The sequence below is a fragment of the Magnolia sinica genome, chromosome 11, assembly GCF_029962835.1.
Source record: "Magnolia sinica isolate HGM2019 chromosome 11, MsV1, whole genome shotgun sequence".
In the NCBI taxonomy this organism is placed as follows: domain Eukaryota; kingdom Viridiplantae; phylum Streptophyta; class Magnoliopsida; order Magnoliales; family Magnoliaceae; genus Magnolia; species Magnolia sinica.
The window spans coordinates 58,479,145-58,505,015 of record NC_080583.1 but is presented as its reverse complement, the minus strand read 5'-3'; the positions used below and the strand labels follow the sequence as shown (position 1 = coordinate 58,505,015).

General features: G+C 41.7%; 1 protein-coding gene across 3 annotated transcripts in view; it reads left to right on the top strand.

The window, feature by feature from the left end:
* Nucleotides 1–5,025: 5,025 nt before the first annotated feature.
* LOC131219194 (uncharacterized) overlaps nucleotides 5,026–25,871 on the top strand; it is a 60,058-nt gene continuing 39,212 nt past the window's right edge. Inside the window, exons 1-2 of one of the 3 annotated variants that reach the window (XM_058214204.1) lie at nucleotides 5,026–5,853; nucleotides 15,119–15,257. In XM_058214204.1, the coding sequence (XP_058070187.1) occupies nucleotides 5,234–5,853; nucleotides 15,119–15,257 (759 nt within the window). In that variant the 5' untranslated portion in view covers nucleotides 5,026–5,233. The remainder of the gene's footprint in view (nucleotides 5,854–15,118; nucleotides 15,258–25,871) is intronic. The other 2 variants (XR_009158043.1, XR_009158042.1) reach the window with 2 other exon arrangements.

The window sequence follows — 25,871 nt, the reverse complement described above, 5'->3', positions numbered from 1 at the left end:
CTTCGAGGACAATCCCGGTCCCACTACCTTTAGAGTTGGATGAGTCATCGACATACAATGTCCAAACCTTCTAGTCGGCTTCTCTGTTTAGGTCCGTTGGAACTTCCGGGTTCTGTACATCAGTGAATTCAGCAATATAGTCATCCACCGCTTGACCTTTGATGGCAGTTCAAGGCTAATATTTGATGTCTAATTCACAGAGCTCAATTGCCCATTTCGTAAACCTTCCGGACACCTCAGGTTTCTGGAGTACTTGGCGAAGATGCTGATTGGTCGAGACTAGGATCATGTGGGCCTAGAAGTAAGGGCGGAGGCAACGAGATGACACTATTAAATCTAGAGTAAGCTTTTTAATGTCAGGTTATCTGGTCTTTGCTAGGACCAGTGATTTGCTGACATAATACACTGGGAGGTGCTTGCCCCTTTGTTCTCGGATGAGTGTTGAGCTGATTGCTGCAATGGAGATTGCCCGATAGAGCAGCAGTGGTTCCCCTTGCTTGGGTTTGGAAAGTAGTGGAGGTGAATCTACGTACTACTTGAGCTGTTGAAATGCTTGCTCGCAGTCCTTAGTTCATTTTGTTTTTGTCTTGCCTTTCAGCTGCTGGAAGAAAGGGAGGCACTTGTTAGTGGCTCTGGAAACAAACCGATTAATGGCGATGACTTTGCCCTTCAGGCACTAAATTTCTTTTGTATTCCTGAGCGAGCTCATACTCAATAAGGCCTATATCTTATCAGGATTTGCCTCAATTCCCCTCTGATTGACTAAAAAGCTGAGGAAGAGCTAACGCCGAAGGGGCATTTGTTTGGGTTCAGCTTAATTTAGTATTTTCTAAGGATCACAAACATCTCCTCAAGGTCGGCTGCATGATATGCGACTTTGATACTCTTGACGAGCATATCGTTAATGTAAACTTTCATAGAATGACCAATCTGTTTGGCGAATATTTTGTTGACGAGCCACTGATACGTAGTTCTAACATTCTTTAGCCCGAAGGGTATAACTTTGTAACAATAGAGCCCTTTTATCGGTGACGAAGGTTGTCTTCTGGTTGTCACGGAAGTGCATAACAATCTGGTTATAGCTCAAATATGCATCCGTGAAGCTCAAGAGGTCATGTTCTGCCGTGCTGTCGACCAGTTGGTCTATTCTTGGGAAGGTGAAGCTATCCTTGCGGCATACTTTGTTCAGGTTTGTGTAGTCAACACAGACTCGCCACTTTCCATTGGATTTCTTCACTAGAACGATAATGGCGATCCAATCGGGATAATATATTTCCTTGATGAACCCAACTTTAAGGAGCTTACTGACCTCTTCTAATATGATGGCGTATCTTTCTGGTTCAAACGCTCATCGCTTTTATCTCACTGGTCGGTGGTTGGGGTCTATATTCAATTTGTAGACCATTACTTTCAAACTGATGCCAAGAATGTCTTGATGAGACCATGCGTAGACGTCGACGTGGCGTCACAATAGGTCGACGATCTTATCCCATAGATTTGAGGCTAGCAACGAGCCGACCTGTACAATATGGGTTGGGTTAGACTCACTAAGGGGGACAACTATAAGGTCTTCCACGGGAGATCCTCTCTCAAGTGACTCCTCTCAAGGGTCAAGGGAAGTGATGGCCATTGCATGGTGCTGCGCTCCTACTCTCAAGGCTGTGGAATAACATTTGTGGGCCTTGCGTTGGTCTCCCCTGACTTGCTCGACGCCATGCTCGGTTGGAAACTTCATCATGAGATGGTAGGTTAAAACCACTACTCGCATGACATTAAGGGATGATCGTCCGAGGATCACATTGTAAACAGAGGGACAATCAACAACTATAAAGTCAATCATCGTTGTGGTCTAATTTTGTCCTTCTCTCGCAGTCATTGGGAGCTGTATAGATTCTTCGAAAGTGACCTTTTCTCCTGTGAACCCCAGTGGGGAGTTTTGACAGGTTGGAGTCAACACCTTCCTATCCCCATTTTGTCGAAGGCGTTGTCATGGGGGTGGTGAACTCCACGTGCATCTTCTTCGGTGAAGGTCAGGTCGTAAGTGACCACCTTTTACTCTTTCGGAGGTTTGTAGGTGAGGTTGATATAGTAGCTTCTGTTGCTTAAGCTTTTGGCATGGGCTTTGTGAGCCCGATTCGAGTCTCCTTCCCCTGCAGGACTACCAAATATGGTGCAGATTTCTCCCGTGGCTTCGTTACTATTCCTATTGTCATGCTACTCGTTCCTCCGACCTGGACGTTCCTCCCTCCTATTGACGTACTCTCACAAATGTCCATTGCGGATAAGGGTTTCAATTTCCTTCTTGAGGTCAAAACAATAGTTGGTATCGTGGCCGTGGTTGCGGTGGAAGTGGCAATACTTCTGCTTGTCCCACTTGTCAGCCTCGGTTTTCATCCTATTCAGCCACCTCAAGATTCTTTTGTCGCATACCTCCATAAGAGTCTACTTGGGGCTAGCCTTCAAAGGAGTGTAGGAGCTGAATCGGCTCTTTGGTCGTTGGTTTGGGTGGTAAATCTTGGTCGGGTCATCATCTCTTCTTTGCTTATTACTGACAGCCAATGGTTGCTCCTCTCTGTGTTGCTTGTCTTTAACTAAGCTCCCAACACTTCATGTGACTTACTATGAGCTGAAAAGTTCCTCGACATTGGAATATTTATGGGCTTGTTTGAGAAGGTCAACCAATGTTGTCGGAGGATTCTTGTCGATCGAGAAGAGAAATCTTCCCTCCTTCGGACCAACCATCATGGAGGTAAGGGCTATCTGATCTGAATAGCTTTCTACCTGCATGGCTTCTTGGTTGATGCATGTGATATAATCCTTCAACGGTTTGTCTTCCTTCTTAGTAATAGTGAGGAGGTGGGTTTGCTAGCTTTCACCTGTCTTTCCCTCCGATAAATTGGGTGATGAAGGTCTTACTGAGCTGCGTGAAGGAACTGATGGATTTGGGCTTGAGTTGTCGAAAACATTTTCGCGCTGCCCCTGATAAGGCTAGGGAGAATGCTATGCACATGACCGATGTTGAAGAACCATGAAGCTCCATCCATGCCTTGAACGATTCTATATGCTCGGCCGGGTCGCCAGATCCGGAGTCAGGGGCGATCTGGGGCATCTGGAATCTGAACGGGAGTTGAGTCCCCATGATGTCATCGATGAATGACAGCTTAGTCTCCTCCAGGATGACTTTTATGGAGGTCGGAACTTGTAAGAGGTAAGCTTGGTGAATATCGCCAATCTAGCCCCTCAATTCTTTGAGCTCTGCTTCCCAAGGGACTTCGTTCTCTCCTATCGCCTTAGGATCTTTTCCACACCTTCAATTTTCCAGTGTGCGACGTAGATTGGAGTCGGTGAGAGAGACCATTCTTGTGGTTTGGGTAGGCACCTGGCTGGGTTGCACTGACCGCAATCCAGTTCTGTAGGGGTGTGGTGGATCCTGTGTTGGTCGGGATTGTTCCACGGTAGTGCCACCTTTTGCTTCGGGGCCGAGGGCGGATTTTGCTTTTCCAGGATTTGCATAAGTTGATTCACATTGTTATTTAAAGCCGCGCCCCCCCCCCCCCCTCGATTCTGGGACCTTGGCTTAGGCACTGCAAGAGCGGGATCAGCCCACTGTTGGGAAGGTGGGTCGCCCTAGTGTGCAAATCGTTCTATTGGTGCGGGAGTAGTTGCAGCAGTGGTGGCTAGAGCTCTATTCCTTCCTTTTGCCATCATAGAACTCTTTGCAAAAAGGCAATGGATTTGATGTCGCTTCCCACAGACAACGCCAAACTATTAATGCAGAAATCCAGTTAGCCCTTACGAGACCTTTGGGTACCTGCAACACAAAGATAACAAAGGAGACCCTGGCTATGGCAAGGGGACCCTCCGATGCCTAAGTTAGAACTCTTGGGGAATTTAGGTCTAGTTGATTTAAGGGTAATTGGTGCACACCTTTTACTGTAGGTGGGCCTCTATTTATAGGCCTAGAGTCAGTTATGTGGATAGAAACACTCCTTGAATAATAGGCGTGCATTGCAGTCATTTCTAAGCCATTTCCTGAGATCCTCAAGAATGATCTTTAGTGATAAGGTCGGTTGGTCGTGACCTGGAAACATAAGGGATTGGTGTTCGAGGTTAATCATCCGAACTGACCTTAGGATCTAAAGCTCGGGGTCAACTTGAGGATGATCATCCCGAGTTGAGTGTTTGGTAGGCTGTGGTCAGGTCTTTGATTCGTATCCTAACAACAAGTCCTCGGTAATTTGTCAAGTTCTCAGCTCGTGGTTAGGTCGTTGATCTTCATGCAGAAGTTGTGCATGAGCATTAGAGCTTGGCTGCTTTCCTTGGGTCGTTTTGTATTCTATCACACTGGTCGTCTCTGGTCAGCCCATTTTCACCCATACACAATTGTGATGATAGTAGAATTGCCCACCCCCTGGGCCATCAAGTTGTTCTTAACAGCAGGTCCAGTCCCTTTTGTTAATCCATTCATCAATTGATGCTTTAATTAAAACTTTTTCTAAATCATCCATGAATTCATCGGTCTAATAACTCAGAGTGCCAATAATTGAGAGCGCTCACAAATGGGCTATCATACTCCACCAGAGCGTCGATCTATCTCCCCCAAGGGGTGTAGCTTGGGCCCACTGGGTCGATTTGAAACTTGCATTGAACTTGACCAGACCTGAGGAGCCAACCTGCAACCTCTTCCAACTCAAATTCTAACTCAGGGTCCCTAACCTGAATTCCTTTATACTTAGAATGGACCTAACCCAAATTCTAACTCAAGGTCCCTAACCTGAATTCCTCTGTACTTAGACTGGACCTAACCCAAATACCTAACCCAATCTGAACTTGCTCAACCCAGAGAGCACCCGCCCCAGCGTCTGTACCTGACCGGACCTAAGCCTAACCCGACCCAAACTTGCTCAACCCAAAAAGCATCATCCAACCTGCAAGACCATCCAACACAAATTCCAACTCAAGGTCCCCGGACCTATTCCAAATACCGAACTCGATCCGAACTTGCCCAACCCAAACGCTACAGGGTTCATGTCGACCCGAACGCAACCCATGGGCCTTGACAACCAATCAAACCCGACCGGAAACCCGGTTGGGTTAATTGCGTTTGGGTAGCCCTACTTCCGTACCTCCACCTATCCAAAAACCGCGGTTCCACTTCCACCCTCTCCTTCGCGCCAAACGAAAACATTCGTCTCGCGCCAAAGTACGGAAACGTCTGCTCTCTCTCTCTGAGATGAGCACTCGCAAAACCCTTGTTCTCACATCCCTCTCTTCCTTCAAAGGGGGAGTTGCTAGAAGAAGACGAAGAGGAATAACCCAATTCATCTCTCTCCAATACTTCCCATCCATCCCTCCAACTCTCTGCTTCCGATCTCTTCCCTTTCGAAACCAGTCTCCTTCCTTCTCCATCCCCTCCTTCTCTTTCTCCCACGCAGCAGCCCCCAAAGAATCCTCCTCCGAAGACCACTCCTCGTCAAAGGACACTGTCGAGGAGCTGCTCGCCAATGCCGATGACGTCAACCGTCTTATGAAGATGGAGAGGATATCCGAAACGGACTGCCGATATGATTTTGCGGCCACTCCCGTGAAGGGACGACGTTGGTTCCCCTACCTGGACATGTTCCGATCGGGGAACACGTGGCTGACGAGCGGAGAAGTGATAGATGCGCTGGACCCGTATATAATGGATGTGAGGAAGGAGAGGATTCGGACGGTGGTGGAGAACAGGACCTACTCTGTGTGCTTGGTGGTTGAGGGCCTGGTCGATTTCGGAAACGTGTCGGCCGTGTTCCGGTCTGCCGATGCTCTAGGATTTCAGTCTGTCCACGTAGTCTCATGCGACAGCACGAAAAGGTGCATCGAGTTCTGAGGTGAAAAAAGCCTTCAAAATATATTTTTCAATGTTCTTGAATTTTCTTTACAGTGTTTTGTTGTAGAGGTATTAGTACAGAAGGCGTTGTCATTTGGGCTAGCAGTTTGTACAAGTGGGGGGTCCACCTTTCAGTGATTCAGATTGCAAACAAACAATTTGATAATAGGATTATCCTACTAGGGAGTTATTTTCATCATCGCCTATTGGCGTGTGGATCAGTTTTGGTGAACGGTCTCAAATCTGGTTCCCTGAAAAGTGGGCGTGGCTTGTGTATTGCTGACCCAAATAGCATAGTTTGTGCAGAGGTTGACATTTTCCACCTTGTTATTACCAGATGTTTATTTTGTTCTTAAGTGGATTCAAAGCACGCGGTTGTTTTGTAGTCTCATTGTGTGAGCGTTGGCTTGCTTTGGGAGTCTCTCTCTCTCTCTCTCTCTCTCTCTCTCTATATATATATATATATATATATATATATATATTGTTAAACTAGTTAAATACTGCCTATCAAACTGAAGAAGGTTATCAGGGTGGCGCCGTATTCCTTGCAGAGTGCATTTATCCTGGACAGATATGTATAGGAAAAGTGGGCTTTGGTTTTCTATTCAAGGCAGACTTGGACCAGACATATGATTGCATAAATTGGGTGTTCTTAATATCCCTGCTTAGATGCATGGGATTTGGGGAAAGATGGTAGAAATGGATAAAAGCTCGTATCTTGTCAGCGTTTTTCAGTGATTGTAAATGGCTCTCCAAAAGTTTTTATTTATTTTTAGTTTTATAGGGGAAAGGCTTACGGCAGGGAGATCCACTGTCTTGTCTCCTATTTACGGCAGTGGGTGAAGCGCTTTCTCAAATGATATGTAAAGCTCACATTGTGGGTCTTATTCAGGGGATGTGTTTGGACAATAGGTGGCAATCACTCATTCCTTATCAGTGTTTCAAATAGCGCCCGTAGCGTGGCTGTAGCGCTATGTAGCGTTCTAAATAGCGTAAATCCCATGTAATGTATGCTATAGGGGTCATCGCGTACAATACAACTACGTAGCGTACGCTACAATGTAAATTTTTTACTATTTTTTTTTTTTTTTTTATTATTATTATTATTATTATTATTATTAATTTTTTTTAAAAATGTTTTCTTTGTATCTAATGTTGAGGAATGTGACACTTGTATTGAACTTGATACTTTTAACCTATGGGATTTTTATTTCTTTTCATAATTGTGACTTGTGGTTTCAATTAAATGTTATTAATTAAAGTGGTTTGCTTAGAAAGTTGATGTGATAATTATTTGATTTTGTTTATATATGTGGATTCGGTTTTGATAAATGATAACTAATAACTTGTTTGAACTTGCTTATGACTAATAAAATGAATAATCTTTTAGGCAATTATATATATATATATATATATATATATATATATATATATCCCTTTTTTCTATTATTTATTATATTTGTCCTATTTTTAAATTAAAAAACAGAAGTATCGTGTAGCTTACACTACATGCTACGTATTTACACTGCACGCTATAGAGGGCTGAGTGCTACACATCATGCTACCGCTATTTAAAACATTGTTCCTTATATGTGGATGACATATTGTTATTTGGTAATGGCTTGATAGAAGATTTAGTGATGTTTCATGATATTCTTATGTGTTTCAAAGTATTTTCTGGGTCCAGCGATAATTTATCAAAGTGTAGCATCACTGGTATCAATCTTGTGAGGATCGAGGTGACACAAATTGTGGGAGCAGTGGGTTGCGGGATGGCTATTGCCCATTAAACGTTTAGGAGTCCCTACCCTATGCAGAAGACCTTTTAGGGCTTTGTGGGATCCTATAATAGAAAAATTTTAGTGTCGGCTGGCTGGGTGGAATGGCAAGCCTTCCAATTTTTTGGTTGTCTTGTATGCATTGTCCAGTGTGCATAGCCAAAAATTAGAGTCCATGCAAAGGCAGTTTCTTTGGAATGATGAGATATGCACACATAGGTATCACCTAGTTGCATGGGATACTATATATACATCGATGCAAATAGGCAGTTTAGGCATAAAATTGATAAGAACTGTTAACATCGCTCTTCTATGTAAATGATGGATGATTGGGAGTGGAGAAGCAATTGGGGTAAGGAGATTATTAGCATCCAGATACGGCGTGGCTGATAACAGTTGGGATGTTAATAAAACAACCCACAAAAATGGGTCATGTTAATACAACAATAGTTTTATGACTGTTGTGCATTATTATGCGGTCGAATATAGAGATATGCAAAGGCATAATCTCCCATCGAAATCACATCAATAAAACTTCTAGTTCAAATTATCTTTATTCAAAATCACATCAATAGAATTTTTATGTTTTTTTTTTTTTTATGTGTGTGTGCGTGCGCGCGCGCACATTTTTGAGTATATGCATTCATTTGAGTACTTGTTAGTTGACTTGTTACAGTCTAATAGTCTAACAAATGTAATAAAAATAACAAAGTTTTAATGCAATTTGGTAATAAAACTATATAAAACAATTCTATACACTTGTAAAATTTTTACAATTTTTTTCCTAATTTTCCTTATTATTTTTTTTAAATTTAAATTTTCTTAATTTTTTTCAAAAAATTATATTTTTGGGGGCTGTGCAATGGTAAATGCAATTGTACAATCGCATATGCGCACATCCCCCTTGGGTTGCTTGTGCATATGCCATTTGATAATAATGCCAATTGCCTGTGTGGGATTCACTACATTATGTGACTGCATGCTAGCCAACTTATACATAAAGTAACCCTCATCGTGATGATAGGATGCTGCATGCATTAGGCCTGTACAATCATCATGGGAGCAGCACCATAGAAAACAATGGAAATCACTTAAGAACCTACAAATTCACATGGTGCCCCACATAATGGTTAGATCGACCTTGCTAGACAGGTTGGATGCTATAGACACACCATGGTGGGTCTCACACGAATAAATGTTGTAGAACAAGTTTATTCCACTACAATGTTGCAAAGAAACCTGCCTTTCATAAAGTGCAAAAAAAAAAAGGAAGAAAAAAAAAAGAAAACAGAAAAGAAAAAAAATGCTAAGGGCATGTTTGGATTCATGAAAAGCATGAGAAATGAAATATTGTTTCTTGGGAAGCCTTTTTTTTTCCAGAAAATTGTGGGAAAGGAAAAATTGTTTTCCTTTGCTTTTTAAGAAGATTTTCATATAAATTTAGGATTTATTTTCGAGTTTGTTGTTTGGCCAAACAAAAAATTTTCTTGATTTTTTTTTTTTTTTTTAAGATAGTCACTAGCATTTGTCAGATTAGCACTTATGGCATATGTGGGATGCTTTGAGATGAACAGTGACACATGTGGCATACACGGCATATGTGAGCGCTTGAAGCTGAATGGTGGCACATGTGGTACATGTGAGGTATTTGAAGTTGTATGTTGGCACATGTGGCACACGATACGCATTAGTACATTTGACATGCACCGAAGCTAGATGACAGTACTTGTGCACATTGGCACCATTTGCACATGGCATATTTGAGGATTGAAGATGGACAATGGCATGTGTGGCACATTGGCGCATGTGGAGTGCTTTGCATATGTGGGGCACAAGCAGTGTTTTAAATATCGATGATATCAGCCGATATATCCCACGATATATCTTGTATCCCACCAGTGCAATACGAAACGCACAGGTAGTGTCGATATATCCCACCTATTCGATCCGGTGAGCATTTTCAATTTTTGATCCATGTTTTTGTTGTAAATCACGTTAAACTAGTGTCAAATGGTTATAAATCTATGATTCTTTATGTTTTTCATGAAAAATCATTGGAACTTTGATTTTGAGATTTGGGGGAGATGGTTTAGTTGCGGAAAACTGAGAAAAATCTAAATTTCTCAATTTCTCAATTTCTCGCAAATCGGTTGCAATCTTTGTATCCAAATACAAAATTAAACATGTATGTAACCTCATCTAGTGATTCTTCTTTTGCTTTTGAATGTATTGCTTGGGTTTCCATACATGGCTTCTTATGTTTATAAATCATATGAATAGACTTTGAATGTACTTGCATAAGTTTAGTTGGAAAGCGCATATATTAGGACCCCATACAAGGGAAACCCCTATTATGTGCACTTTTTTTTTTTTTAATAACGTTTTGATTTTTATGTGTATTAATGTCTTTTTCAATTATCCCTAAAGTTTCAATGAAAAATTTGACCAATTTTCCAATGTTCCCATGTTTCCCAACATTAATGATAAGTTACACGATACAAGCGATATATCCCATGCGATGACCGATAGTATCCATATCCCAAGGGTGCGATACATTACACGATAACGATATTTAAAACATTGGGCACAAGTAAAATGAATGGCAATACATGTGAAAGAATGGCAATACATGTAGGGTGTAAGAGAAGATGGATGTTGACACATGTGACACATTAGCACATGAGCACATGTGGGGCTCTTTACACGTGGGGCACAAGAGAAGATGGATGGTGGCACGTGGCATAGTGGCACGTGTGCAACATGATCGAAGATGGACTATGCCTCATTTGGCATATTGGCACATGTGAGGCAATTGAACATGGATAGCGATGCATTTAGGCTTTAACCTTTGAGAAACCTATTTTCCTTCCATCGTGGGAAAATGCATTTCTTAGGGGTGGGGAGTTGGGAAAACAACAAAGATAGAAAGTGAGAAATGGTGTTTCTCACAATTTCCCACAAAGAAAGGCTTAACAAACAAAGGAAAGTGAGTTTCATGGGAAATACCATTTCCGTTCCCATGCTTTCCATGAATCCAAACAAGCCCTAAGAAAAATTCAAAATCAAAGAAAAACTATTAAACTATTTTGTTTGATCTTTAAAAAGGACAAGAACATACCTCGCTTGATCTTTAAAAAGGATTCAATCAAACAAAAAACAAAAAAATTGAGATTGTAGACACCCCACCCAAAACGAGATTAAACTACTCTTCGGCTTTTTGCCAGGCTTCGATGAAGATGTCTTTGAAAGATTCGGAGCCCATTGAAAAACCATGCGGGTCGGGCAGAGTAAGTTTTTGGCTAGTCACGAAAATAACTAACAAACCGGATTGGCGGGTCTGTAGCTTGATGAAATCAGATATCGAACGATTGTCCAAAATACTCGGAAATCTCGGTTGTGCACAACCTCGATCAGGCCACATTTCTTGGACTCTAGAGTGATAAAATCCGAACCAATCAAATTGAAAGGATCCTCGATGCCTTTCGAAGACAGCTACTGGATCCAACTGACCTAAAGATGAGCTAGATGAGGTAGATCTCAACTGCGCACTTCAACTCCAACAACCTTAGAATTATTCAGGTAGCAATTGGGGCCCAAAAATGACAAAAAAATAGGCGGTCTGATTGCTGGTTTTCTAAAATTATTCGTTTAGCACTTGGGGCCCAAAAATGATAAAAACTAACACCTAGGGCCTAAAAACAACAAAAAGTGATAGCTACAAGAGTAACCTATAAACCTATCGGTGGTGCTTAAAAAGCCACCGGTTTTTGTCTATATATAGTGCATCACAATGCCCATTCCAGGGGGAGAGGCATTGGGAGCATCTGGAGATTCCTGACTATGCCAAAGTGTTGCCTAACTCAAGAGATGTCCATCATCGAAGCTACTAAAAGATAAGAGTAGAGTTGGAATCGGGGATATCAGTCTATCCCTTTTGCAGAAAAGGGTATTTGGTTTACCAATTTCTTTCTCACATTTCAAATCAATCTGCATTCAATGCTATACAGTTTAAGAACACTAACACCATACACTACTTTAAAAAATAAAATAAAATTATTTATTCAATTATTCTCTCGTATCTAAACTCTTTTTTATTTTTATTTGCCTACCTAGGATCATAAATCCTACGAAGTAAGGCTAGATGTGACACTGCTGAAATTCCACTAAATCTCCCAAAAAATTGATAAATTCTGTAAAGTAGAAACTGCACATAAGTGTGAGTAGAAAATGGTGCGTAATTAAATTTTTTTGTCACCGAGGCCCTTACTTAGAATATACAATCACAGACCAATCGCAGGAGTCACTTGAGTCAGGGAATTTTATGATTCCTTGACCCTTAAGCGATTTTACGCTTTCTAGCCGTCTGTAGTTTTTAAAGCTTCATTTGGCTAGTGGCAACTCCAAGTCAAACGTATTATCATATTTAAGTTGAGAAAGTGAGGGCGTACTGCGTCTTGTTTGCATGCACCATTCATAGAGATATACAACCTTACGGATGTGAAAAGGGAAAACTTGATATCTCCTTGGTTTTGGCTCCAATGCCCCTGAAAATTTAGCTCAGGATCTTCTTTTAGGCCTGATTCAATGGCTAAAATTTCATCTTGGATTTTTTTTGGATGAGAGAATCAAGCTTCTAAACTTTTGCATGGGTATTGATGGTGGGGTTGAATATTCAGGGCTTCGAATGCTACCGTTTGAAGCCTTATGTTTTTCTATAAAGGTTTGGCTCGTGTGTTAGTTTTACATCATTTAGAAAATGATCGTGACTCTGGAACTAAGCAGTTGGCATAGTTGTATTGATGACTAGGCTTTCTTGATCAATGTGATTACAGATATGCTCCATCCACAATGGCACCCACAATTTGTATGGTCTGGATAACTCTACATCATTGCCACATGTGACGAGGATGCATCACTAACATTTTAAAATTACTGCTGAACTAACATAAAAGTCCAACCCTTATAAACTTTGGTTTCTTAAGCTTGAAATTGAGAACATCATGTAGCACATGCTACATACACTATATGCGACCTAGAGTATAGGCTGTGTGGTGCTCACTACACCCCAAATAGTGCACAAGCAAGAAGTCGAACTTGGCTAAAATTTCTATTATGTGGTTTGCTTCTCTCAAAGCACATTGTAACTTGACTTGTAAGGATGAACAATTCTCTTTAATCTTGTCAATGAGAAAAGCACATGTTGAAGGGGCTATAAATTTTCCAAAAATGTAAGCTCTAGCATTTTGTGAGTCCCCATCCACTTTGAATGGTCCATTAAAGGATTCTAGGAGCAAAGTCATCCCTACTTCAACTGCTACAAGCTCTGCTGTGTTGAATTGTGAATTCTTGTTGGATTGAAATGACAAAAGCCTGATCACCCCATTTTCATCCAGCACCACATCCATTTTCAAGTTGCTAGGATTCCTCGTAATGATTCTAGCGACCTTCGAGAGGTCAATGCGAAATTAGGGTTGTGAATGGGAAAGTAGTTGGTGAATTTGGGTGCATGGACAAAGCAAGTTTACAGACTTTCTACGTAGTGGGGATTTACTTAAGTCTGTGGGGGTGAGAAACACGATACTAGTGTTTGTTTCTGTAACTCTGATTTCTCCTTATAAATAGATCCTGTTGTTCAGCAAATTGAAGGGGGAGGAGGGAGGGATCTCCGTCCATAACATGCGCATGCATGGGTTGACTCGTGGATGGCTCTCAAGGTGTGCCAGTCCCAGCCCTAGTGCAGGTCTTGCGCATGCATGGGTTGACTCGTGGATGGCTCTCAAGGTGTGCCACTCCCAACCCTACCTCGGTAGGGGCCTTGCGCAGGTCTCATAGCTCTTTGCTTTTCTAGGATAAATTGGGAGGAGACCTATGTTAGAGGGTTGGCATTGGATTCTATAATGATCACATGACATAAATTTGAGGTAAAATCCTATCCATTGGTTTATGGCCTTTTGGAACATGATTATATCTAGAGGGGGATCTATTCTCAATTCTAAAAATAGGAAAATTTTGAAAAATTTATGCTTCCGTGTCTTTCTAAAATTCACCAATAAGAAGTTATAAGGAGATGGGACTGGCTTGAGGCAACCCTTAGGATTTTGATTTTATTATATAAATTAACGCCATGTGCATAATGTCAAGGAGAGCTTCCTCGTGGGCGAGAAGGTGGCAGGTTCATGTAACCCGATGGTAGTGATTCGGGCAGTATTTTCTGCAGTCACGCCCATGGTAGAAGTGAATTAATTGGAGAATAATGACCAAACCTATGGCGTTAAAAGTTGAGATGCACAAGTTCTACAGGGATACAGATAGAAAACTTCCTTGATGAAGTTCAGGGGGATCAACATGTGACAGTTGAATTCAGGGCTCAAGAGTCAGATCCCTATCATTTGGCATTTCAATTGGTATTCTACGCTCCAGTCAACTCCTTGCATGGGTTCTTTTCATGATTTGCTTTATGCCATTGACGGCACAGTGCACAACCACAACGATGTCTAGTAGGCCAGTGTCTTGTAGGCAATGTTTTGTTTGAGTCCTATTGTATTATATTAGTTATTTCTTTTTTAATTCTGAAAATATTTTAATATTCTTGTCACTATAATGTGCATGTCTCAGGTGTAAAAATTGTAATCAATGACAATGTCGTTAAATTTAGCATGTTAGTGAGATTAAAAGCATTTCTTGTTTAATAGAACAGGTCAAATATTTCATCTATAAACCAAAATATGAATATTGAGGAATTCTACAATGATCCGCATGGGAAGACATGAAGAGGTGAATGTAGAGTTGTATGAAGCTTGAAGAGAAGCAGCAGCTTTTCGGAGTCTTGGATTGAAGAAGATTAGTTGTGACATAGCCGGGTAAAGTTGAAAAGCTTATCCTGCTCAAAGATCCCAAGATGATACTTTATTTACGTAAATTACCAATTGATGTAAAGCCTCCTATGTTTTGAATCAGCAAATTATCTGATCATCACAAAGTATATGGTAGTATATTTCCAGATTTTCTTCGAAAATTTGAATTTGGCTAGATCCTAAGGTGCAAATTTGGTCAATTGGTATTTCCATGAGAATCTCTTCATTATACTTTGTGCCAAAGGCTGCACTGTGGCAATCAGAATGCATCATCTAGCTAGGCAATATACTTCCATTTTACCATCACTTTCTAGTGTAAAACTCACATCTTACTCTAAACAAAAAAATCCAAGACAGTGGGAAATTTTTTGGTTCTCTCATGCTTCTTTGGTAATTATTTGTAGGCTTCATAGATTTTTTCATGGGATCAGGTCATGGCCTATTTGGTTTTTGTTAGTTGCTTCTCACCTTGTTTCCTTCATCATTTACAGAATGAGCTGTGATACATACATATGTGCATATACACATACATAGGATGGATGTATATTGTTTTTGGCTCCCACTCTTTGTTCTTTTTCTAATTTTAAGTTATAATATCTCCTTTATGTTAATTGCAGGTATAGAGACAATCGTCATGTTAGCATGGGTGCTGAGAAATGGTTGGATATTGAACTTTGGCAGTCCACTCGAGAGTGCTTCAAGGCGTTGAAATCACGTGGTTACCGCATTGCCACGACACACTTGGGAACTAATGTGGTATATTGTTCTTTGCCATCTCATTAGAACCTTCACTGCATGGATACATATTTTTTTTTCTTCGATATTGTAATCCTTCTTGTTTTGCCCAGTGTTTTACATACCTATGCTATGTAGTATGTAGCCTATGCTACGTAGCATAGCTTAGCCTTAATGCTATCCAGCCCACAAAAATAGCTTAAGTCGCGTGTAGCCTATGCTACATGATATACATTTCATGCTACATAACTACACTACACACTACATAGCTCACATTACAAGTTATTTTTTAGTACAACATTGATGGGGACATCACGCGCACACGCACGCCCTCCTATGCATGTACGCAAGGAGGAGGGTCCCACCATCGATCTAGATCGATGACGACGTCCAGGGAGGGCTTCCTAGCTAGAGGACTACGTTTTGGTTTGTTAGAGCGGACCCGATAGTCATGTGAATCTCACCATGGGTTCTCATGATTGTGACCCACTATTTTAATTAATTTAGTACTTTGAGTTTTGCTTATTATTGTTATTAAGAAAATCATGGACGGTTTAGATTGCTTTGATTAGTCGTTATTTTTTATTACTTCGTCTCCAAGTAATAGGTTGCGCACATGGCGCGAGTTTTGGGGTATAGGGTTTTATTATAAATAGGCACCCCTTGTACTCTTTTTTCTTCATTGAAGATTAATAAAATTTCTGCGTTTTTTTGCTCCTTTAAATTTCTGAGTTGTGGAGATTCAATTGGGTGTGAAACTCTTCCTTCCTCAAAGTGCTAACTACCGTGGTGCGAAGCCACACCTATCCTGATTTGTCCCCACATTCTTCCATCCATATTTCTCTTCTCCTACAATCATCTACGCTTCAAATCCATCCTCCATTGCAGCCGTTTTTCTCTCTACAGTAAATTTCTAGAATTTGGCCCTACAGGAGGGCTGAAACTTCGGTGGAGCACCACGCACAAACCGTGCATCGGATTGAGCTGAAATTTGGGGGTTTTGGAGTCCACCCCTGACCGACTAGGGTCAAGTTGGCATTTTTCTGAATAGTGGGCCCCACACACGTGCGACTAGGGCCATTGCTGCTGTCCACACGTGCGGTACTTCTCTGGTTTGTTTCTTTCTTCTCTTTCACCCAAAATCCCTAAACCTAATCCTAAATTCTTTAAATCCTCAATTTTATGCCCTTTCTTCAACCTTAGGATTCGCCAAATTGAAAATTTCGAATCCCTTGTATTGGGGGAATTATTTTTGTGCATGTGTTGATGGATTTACCCTCCTTTGATTCTTGTTTGATCTATAATTTTGATTAATTTGGCCCTAGCATGTGTAGGCCTGGATCCGCATAAGATTCTCCTTGATTGAGTGTTTGAACTTTTGCGTGGGATGTAGAATTTTGTGTAATTATTTTTGAACTAGTGTGATCTAAAGCCTGAAAATCTTGCACATCATACTTGAATTTCATGTCCTGCATCAAATTTGGTATCAAAGCCTAGGGTTCTTGTAAGGGAATGCATTGCATGTTAGGGTTTAGTTCATTTGTGTCCATTATGCATTAAGTATCATCATATAGAGTTGTTTAGAGGTCCATAATTTTTGAGATAGGTTGTGGGAAATTTAGTATTGTGTTGTTTTCTCCATATAGTCCTATAGGAGCATTTAGTCCTATCTAGGCGCATATGGTCGTAGTAGAAAGTCCTTAGATTGAGTTAATAGTTGTATGCCTATACGTACAGGTCGTGGTTTTAGCTTGCACCCTACACTAAACATGGAGCAATTGCAAGAGTCAATAAACAAGCTGACCCAATGGTTTGAGTCTTTGGGTAAGCGCTTGGAACAACGTATGGACCAACGCTTTGAGCAATTTAATGTGCGCGTTACCCAATTAGAGATCTCCGCCGGGGCAAACCCCACCATTGGGGAAGATGCCCAATCTCAGGCAGGTGGTCAAGAGGTTAGACAAAGGAATGGAGGTGGCTAAGGAATTGGTCATGGGCGCGCACCCGTGCACCCACCCCGTGAGGGACATCATGATCAATATGACCTAGATGCGCAACTCCTCGAGGGAATTAGAGTAGATGCCCCTATGTTTGATGACCACTTGGTCCCCAAAGCCTTTTGAGACTGGCTGGCAAATATGGACCACTATTTTGAGTGGTATGACGCGTCGGATGCTCGTCGAGTCTGATTCGTCAAGATGAAGCTTCTGGGCCAAGCAAAGAGGTTTTGGGCTACTGTAGAGCGAAAGAAAGAAAGAGCGAAGGAGCTCCCAATAGTCTATTGGGGAGACATGAAAGAAACACTCAAGGAGAAGTACCTCTCTTTCTCTTATCGCTTACGGTTGATTAAGGAATTGCAGTCTCTTCGACAAGGTGCCATGAGTGTGGTGGAATACATTAAGAAGTTCGAAGAATACTTGACCAGGTGTAAAGTTGATGAGGATCCCGTACTCACCCTTGCTCGATTTAAAACGGGCCTCCGTACTGACATTAGGAGAGAATTGCTTGCCAAAGACATAGATACCATTGAACAGTTGTATCAAGTAGTGTTGGAGGTTGAGTAATACCTCAAAGCATCTGTGGGAAAGTGATTTGAGTTTTCGTGATTCTGGCGCTAAGGCCAACCCTTCTGGGGCTAAGCCTAACGCTGGATACCAAAGCAAACCTTCCAGTAATTTTCAGCCTAGGCCTAAGGATGATAAGGGTAAAGAAGTTGTCGGGTCTAGCTCACGTAAGAGTGGAGCAACTAGGTGTTTTAGGTGTCAAGGGTTTGGTCACTTTGCTCACTAGTGCGGCACGAGAGAGGGTACCAAGGTGCTCCTTATTGATGGGCAAATAGAAGTAGTGCCACCAGATAGTGACGACGAAGAGGAAGAATATGAGCCAGTAGAAACCCTTAGTGATGAGGAAGAGGGAGCGCAAGAGTCTGCGACCCTCGTAGTCGTGCGATGCGCCCTTGGTCAAGCCAAGAACATTGACAATTGGCGCTCGAACATGATCTTCTATACTTATACAAAATGTGGGGAAAAGAGTTGTAAGATGATCGTGGATAGTGGTAGTTGTGCCAACGTGGCATCAACTAGTATTGTGAGCCGTTTGGGCTTGAAGCTTGAAGCCCATCCTCAACCCTATAGTGTCTTGAGTTGATGAAACTTCCATTCCAGTCTCGCACTGTTGTCTTGTTCTTATTCAGTTTGGATCTTATGAAGACACTTTGGTGTGATATTGTTCCCATGAATGTGGGCCATATCATTCTAGGTAGACCTTGGCTCTATGACAGGGATGTCACCATATTTGGCCATTCGAATGTGTGTACATTCTGGTTTGAGGGCAAGAAAGTCAAGCTAAATCCACTTCCACCTAAGAACACTACTGGAAAGGAGTTCACCACGCAGAGTGGTGTGAGCGGCTTAAAAGAATTGAAGGAGTCGAAGTCCAAGTTCAAGTATATCTCCATATTTTAAATGCCAAAGACTTTGAGTGAGAAACTGAGGCAGACTCGATATTATATGCCCTTGTGACTAGGGAAAGTGTACCGGAGGCTAGTGTAGAGTTACCCACTGAGGCCATCCAGGTAGTGCATGAGTTTCGTGATGTCTTTCCTGATGATCTATCGAATGAGCTTCCCCCTATGAGGGATATACAACATGCCATTGATTTAATCCCTGAGGCGACTTTACCAAACCTCCCTCATTACAGAATGAACCCAAAGGAGCATGCAGAGTTCAAGAGACGAATTGATGAGCTCCTAGAAAAGGGTTTCATTCGAGAGAGCATGAGCCCGTGTGCCGTACCCGCCCTTCTTACACTTAAGAAGGATGACACATGAAGGATGTGTGTTGATAGTATGACCATCAACAAAATCACAGTCAAGTATCGGTTTCCCATACAACGTCTTGATGACATGTTGGATATGATGGCCAATGCTACTATCTTCGCAAAAATTGACCTCAAAAGTAGTTATCACCAAATTCGTGTACGCCCTTGTGATGAGTGGAAGACGGCCTTCAAGACGAAGGATGGGCTATACGAGTGGCTAGTTATGCCTTTAGGGTTGACTAACGCCCCAAGCACCTTCATGCGTGTGATGACCCAAGTGTTGAGACCCTTCATGGGCAAGTTCTTGGTCGTATACTTTGATAATATCTTGATTTATAGTATGACTAAGGAACAACACCTTAACCATTTGAGGCAGGTTTGTGGGATCCTTAGAGTCGAGAAATTGTACGTCAACCTAAAGAAGTGTGTGTTTTTGTCTAGTAGTGTTATCTTCTTAGGTTTTGTTGTGTCAGCTGGGGGCGTATCGGCGGATCCCGAGAAGGTCAAGGCCTTCGTCAATTGGCCTGAACCCCGCAATATTCATGAGGTGCGCAACTTTCACGGTTTAGCCACCTTTTATAGGTCGTTCATTTGAGGCTTCAGTTCCATTATGGCTCCCATCACGGATTGCATAAAAAAAGAGAGTTTCAATGGACAAAGGCAGCCTCGAAGGCCTTTAAGGAGATAAAGGTCAAGATGATCGAAGCTCCAGTCACGCGACTTTCGGATTTTTCAAAAGCTTTTCAAGTCACATGTGACGCGTTAGAAGTCGGCAAAGGAAGAGTATTTAGTCAGGAAGGGCACCCTGTCGCCTTTTTTAGTGAGAAACTGAATGAGGCGAAACAAAAATATTCCACCTATGACAGAGTTCTATGTGGTAGTGCAATCATTGCGCCATTGGCGTCATTATCTATTGCCGTAAGAATTCGTCTTATTCTCAGATCACAAGGCCTTGAGATATCTAAACTCTCAAAAGAAATTAAACCCTAGGCACGCCAAGTGGGTTCAATTCCTTCAAGAGTACAATTTTGTGCTTAAGTACAAGGCCGGTGTAGAGAAGAAGCCTGCCAACGCGTTGAGTCGTCGAGTCGCGTTACTCAATTCCATGAGTATCGAAGTCACGTGCCTCGAGCACATCAAAGAAGATTATTCTGAGTGTCCAGATTTTGGAGTCGTGTACGCATCATTGTTAGAGAGTCCGTCAGGAGCTCGCAGTGAGTACTTGATTTTAGACGGATATTTGTTTAGGAGTGACTGCTTGTGCATACCTCGCACCTCCCTCCGCGATTTTCTTGTCTGGGAGTTACATTTAGGAGGGGTCGCGGGTCATTTCGGTCGAGACAAGACCATTGCCCTAGTGGAGGATAGGTTTCATTGGTCAAGCCTCAAGCGAGACGTGACCAAAATTATAGGGCAATGTCGTACTTGTCAACCGGCAAAGCAGAAAAAGCAAAATACAGGATTATACATGTCTTTGCCAGTTCCATTCATCCCTTAGCAGGACATCAGAATGGACTTTGTGCTTGGGACTCCCTAAGACTATTCGGAAACACGATTCCATATTTGTTGTCGTGGACTATTTTTCTCAAATGACCCACTTCATTTCTTGTTCTAAGACCTCCGACGCATCTCATGTTGCCAAGCTGTTCTTTAGTGAGGTCGTCAAACTGCATGGGTTACCAAAAACCATAGTGTTTGACCGTGACGTGTGATTCATGAGTTACTTTTGGAAGACACTATGGCACATGATGAATACTAAGCTCCAATTTTCTTCTGCCTGCGACCCTCAGACCGATGGTTAGACTGAGGTGGTCAATAGAAGCCTAGGGAGTTTGCTCAGATGTTTAGTGGGAGAGCACACCAGGACGTGGGATACCGTACTACCTATTGTCGAGTTTGCGTTCAATAGTTTTGTAAATAGGTTCACAGGTTTAAGTCCTTTTGAAGTCGTTATTGGTTACAAGCCTAGGAAGCCTATTAATCTTGTCCCTATGTCACTGTCCCATAGGCCATCAGTCTACAGAGTCCCTTGCACATCACATTCATTCATCACATCAAGTTATCAGGCGAAAGATCACTATTAGTAATGAACATTACAAATTTTCTGCAGACCAGCATAAACATTTCAAGGAATTCAATGTAGGGGACTCTGTGATGGTCCGCATTAGGCCTGAGCGCTATCCTCAGGGGGCTGTTCGTAAGTTACACGGGCGTAGCGCTGGACCCTTCAAAATTATAAAACAAAACGGTCTCAAAGCGTATGTGGTAGATCTTCTACCTTCCATGGGAATTAGTTCCACATTTAATGTGGAGGATCTAGTTACTTTTCAGGGGACCACTGATACTTTGTCTGGCCCTTCGCCCCACCCATCTTGATTCCTCAGACCTGTCCTTTGATCCATGGCCTCTTCTCGACCCTTCTTTCCAGCCTCTACCTCCCATACCTACCCTTCCCACACCCAAAGAGGAAATAAAGGATATTCTAGACCATCAGATAGTATCAACGTCGGATGGCGGGTTTCAGAAGTACCTGGTTAATTGGGAAGTCACGCCCAGCTTCAGACAGTACGTGGCTCACTGAGGAGGAGCTTTAAAGACTTGATCCTGGTATCTTGGAGTGGTTCAGGAGTTTTATTTCGCCAGTGGCGAAATCTTCACAGTCGGGGAGAGTTGATGGGGACATTACGCGCACACGCACACCCCCCTACGCACGTGCGCAAGGAGGAGGGCTCCACCATCGATCTGGATCGATGACGATGTCCAGGGAGGGCCTCCTAGCTAGAGGACTGCGTTTTGGTTCGTTAGAGTAGACCCGATAGTCATGTGAATCCCACCATGGGTTCTCATGATCGTGGCCCACTATTCTAATTAATTTAGTACTTTGGGTTTTGCTTATTATTGTTATTAGGAATATCATAGACGGTTTAGATTGCTTTGATTAGTTGTTATTTTTTATTACTTCGTCTCAAAGTAATAGGTTGCGTACATGGCACGAGTTTTGGGGTATAAGGTTTTATTATAAATAGGCATCCCTTGTAGTCTTTTTTTCTCATTGAAGATTAATAAAATTTCTGCGTTTTTCTGCTCTTTTAAATTTCTAAGTTGTGGAGATTCAATTGGGTGTGAAACCCTCCCTTCCTCGAAGGCCTGACTATTGTGGTGCGAAGCCACACCTATCCTGATTTGTCCCTACCTTCCATCCATATTTCTCTTCTCTCACAATCATCTACGCTTCAAATCTATCCTCTATTGCAACCGTTTTTCTCTCTACAGTAAATTTTCAGAATCTGGCCCTACAGGAGGGTTGAAACTTTGGTGGAGCACCACGCACAAACCGTGCTTCGGATCGAGCTGAAATTGGGGGTTTTGGAGTCCACTCCTGACCGACTAGGGTCAAGCTGGTCTTTTTTTGAATAGTGGGCCCCACACACGTGCAGCCGGGATCGCACGCACGCGCGTCTGGGCTATTATTGCTGTCCACACGTGCGGTACTTCTCTGGTTTGTCTATCTTCTCTTTCACCTAAAATCCCTAAACCTAATCCTAAATTCTTTAAATCCTCAATTTTATGCCATTTCCGAATTGAAATTTCTGAATCCCTTGGATTGGGGGAATTATTTCTGTGCATGCGTGGATGGATTTACCCTCCTTTAATTCTTGTTTGGTCTATAGTTTTGATTGATCCGGCCCCAGCATGTGCAGGTCTGGATCCGCATAAGATTCCCCTTGATTGAGTGTTTGAACTTTTGTGTAGGATGTGGAATTTTGTGTAATTGTTTCTGAACTAGTGTGATCTAAAGCCTGAAAATCTTGCACATCATACTTGAATTTCATGTCCTGCATCAAACATTTAAATCAATTAATTTTTTTTTTCAATGGTTTGTTACATTTTTATATTTTGAATAAAAATTAGTTAATCTTTTCAATGCTTTTAATAAAATAATATAAGTATCAATATTAAATCAGTTTCGTTACTCTTTCTTTACCTTCATACTTAATCATTGCCCTTTCTTATTACTTTAGGTTGCGTTTGCTTGCTCCAAATATCATGAAAGTTTGTTAAATTTCATTATTAATCACTCTAATTTGGTGTAGAATATCATGAAATTGGTATAACCAAGCGTTACCTTGATTAAAAGTCCAAAAGTTGCATGTAGCTCATGCTACACAGCATGTGACTTATGCGTTATGCTTCAAAGGGGCGAATGCTATGCTACATGCTATTCGCTATTTAAAACACTGGTTACGCTATTAGGATCAACCCTTTGAATTTTATGCCAATCACATGTTAGAGGTTATGTAAATTTCGTTTATGAACTAGATGAGACACACAGATACACACACACATGTATGTGTATATATATATATATATATATATATATATATATATATATATATATACACACATACACATGTATGTATGTATCCATATATGTATGTATGTACATAGAGGCATGCTCGCCTGCGCATGTGCGCATCTTTGCACACGTGTCATGGGCGTCTAATCCAAAAGGTCCTTGTGATGCGGCATCTCATGAAACCCCAAGTGTAACGCCCTGAAATTCGGGGGTCGAGCAAAGCTCTACTCCCGTGTTCCAACGCATCACTTATGCAACATGGATAATGATGTTTAGATGTCGTCCATTAGCAATGCAGTAAACATGAGTGGGATTATACTAAAACAACATATCATACTCCAGAGTTAATGTAATTTGGCAAGCGGAAGACTGAAATATATGTATTTAATTATAAAAACGTTTCACAAATTTCGGAGTATGAGTATGAAATCGGGCTAAATATATACATGTGTTGTTTCTAATCATATAAATGCGGGAAGTAAATATGTTCAACTAAACAAGTATCCTAGTAGTCCCTACGCATCGGTATGAGATTTACATAGATCCGCCCGATAGTTGAACGTAGGAAAACTCTTCTTCCTTGCCTACGAAGTCCAACTCTGTTGTATAGGCCTCGCCATCACCTACATCTAAACCAGAGTCTGGGTGGTGTTTAAAACACCGCCCCAGGTGGGAATGAGTAGCTAATTCAGTGGAACTATAAAGTAAAGGTTAACATGTTATCAATTCAGTCAAGCAGTAATGATAAAGCAGTACAACAATCATGTTTTAAGTACTCTTGTTAATGCAGGGATGATATGCTATAATGATGCATGCCCTCGCTTGCACTCCCTCAGCGACATCATCTCACGGTCGCGCATGCAACACTCCCGTTGTGCTCAACTCTATCATCAAAGGCACATGTAATGCGGTGCATGTGCGTGTTAGCCAAGTTCTTAATTAGACCTATTCATACTGCAGGTTTGGAAAGCTAAGGTACCTCCCTTTACATCATTTACCCAAACAATGATCCATCTAGGGTCGTCAATCCTAGTTAATCACATACGATAGGCAAGTTCGAGAGTTTACACTCTATGTCGCTACGAGAGGCTTGTCACCGTCAGTGTAGGCCTATTTTGTACTCGAGGTCACACCACCAATGCCCTACCAACTGGCAGTCTATTTTCGAAGGCTCGTCACCAACCCGACTGGGGATCACAGCCAGGCTGCACCGGGGTAGGCCGACAGCTCGAATATAGTATCCCATATCACCGTATTTGGCTCACGAGTTTTGGGTTGCTCACTGGTCACTACGGGGAGGCTCATCACTCTAGCGTAGGTCGACAGCTCTACTACGGTGTCCCATACCACCATGCCCGGCTCATGAGTCTTAGCGGATCGTGGTACCATGGTTGAAACGGCTTTTACATTGGTAAGTGGTACCTTAGATTCAAGCAATAGCGTTCATACATGGTAAATACATAATAGGCCCATCAGTTTATTAGACAAGTTCGACTGGTACGAGCGTACGCTGAATTAATCGACATGGTACCACTGTCGACAATCATCGTACGACTCGGATTCACCGAACGCATCAAATGTGGCGAGACTAATTCGGCCACTCAAATAGGAATTGTTACCGATTGCCTGGACTACGTAGTAGTCCTAATCATACTCAAATACAGTATGTGGATACATGTGATAATCTTATAAGCATTTAACAAACAATCCAAGTACAACACTCATTTGAGCATTTCATTGAACATATTGAACATGTTACCGAGCATTGCAATTCATCCATAAATTGCGTAATTGAAATTAAGGTTACATTAAGGAATTTATACATATAGTTAAAGTAATCGAGAATCCTATCTCAACACCCTTAATAAATTCAAATCATCGGGCAGTTTCTCATTCAGACATATTATCAAACACTTAGACTACACATTTCTAAATACATAAACTAGATTAGTTACGACATGAACTGTAGCAATTTCCTACACAACATAAGTTATAAAACATATAACAAACATGGATCTAAGATTAGAAATCATGACAAGCACAATTCACCATTTCATGTTCATTCAAGCATTTCAGCAAACACATGGAATGCATTTTGTATACAACCTAGTTTACACATATATGATATATTGAAAACGTCGTAACTAAGATCATATGGCAGCAATCAAGTCAGACATAAATCATTAGCTGACATTGAAAGCCTTGAAAACCATAACTGTAAACGTTTATAGTCCGCACCTTTCGCCGGTATGTCGATTACGAACTCGGTTTGAACCCTACGTCTTTGTCTACGACACAACGGCTACCTAAATCACGAAAGAGGTTAGCTATTTCGCTGATTCTTTTACTTGGATTCCCAAAACGAGATTAGGGTTATGATTCCTTACCCAAATCGAAGTTGGAGACGATCGTGAAGCGATGTGGAAGGGTGAATCGAGGCATGGAGTTGTGGGAGAGAA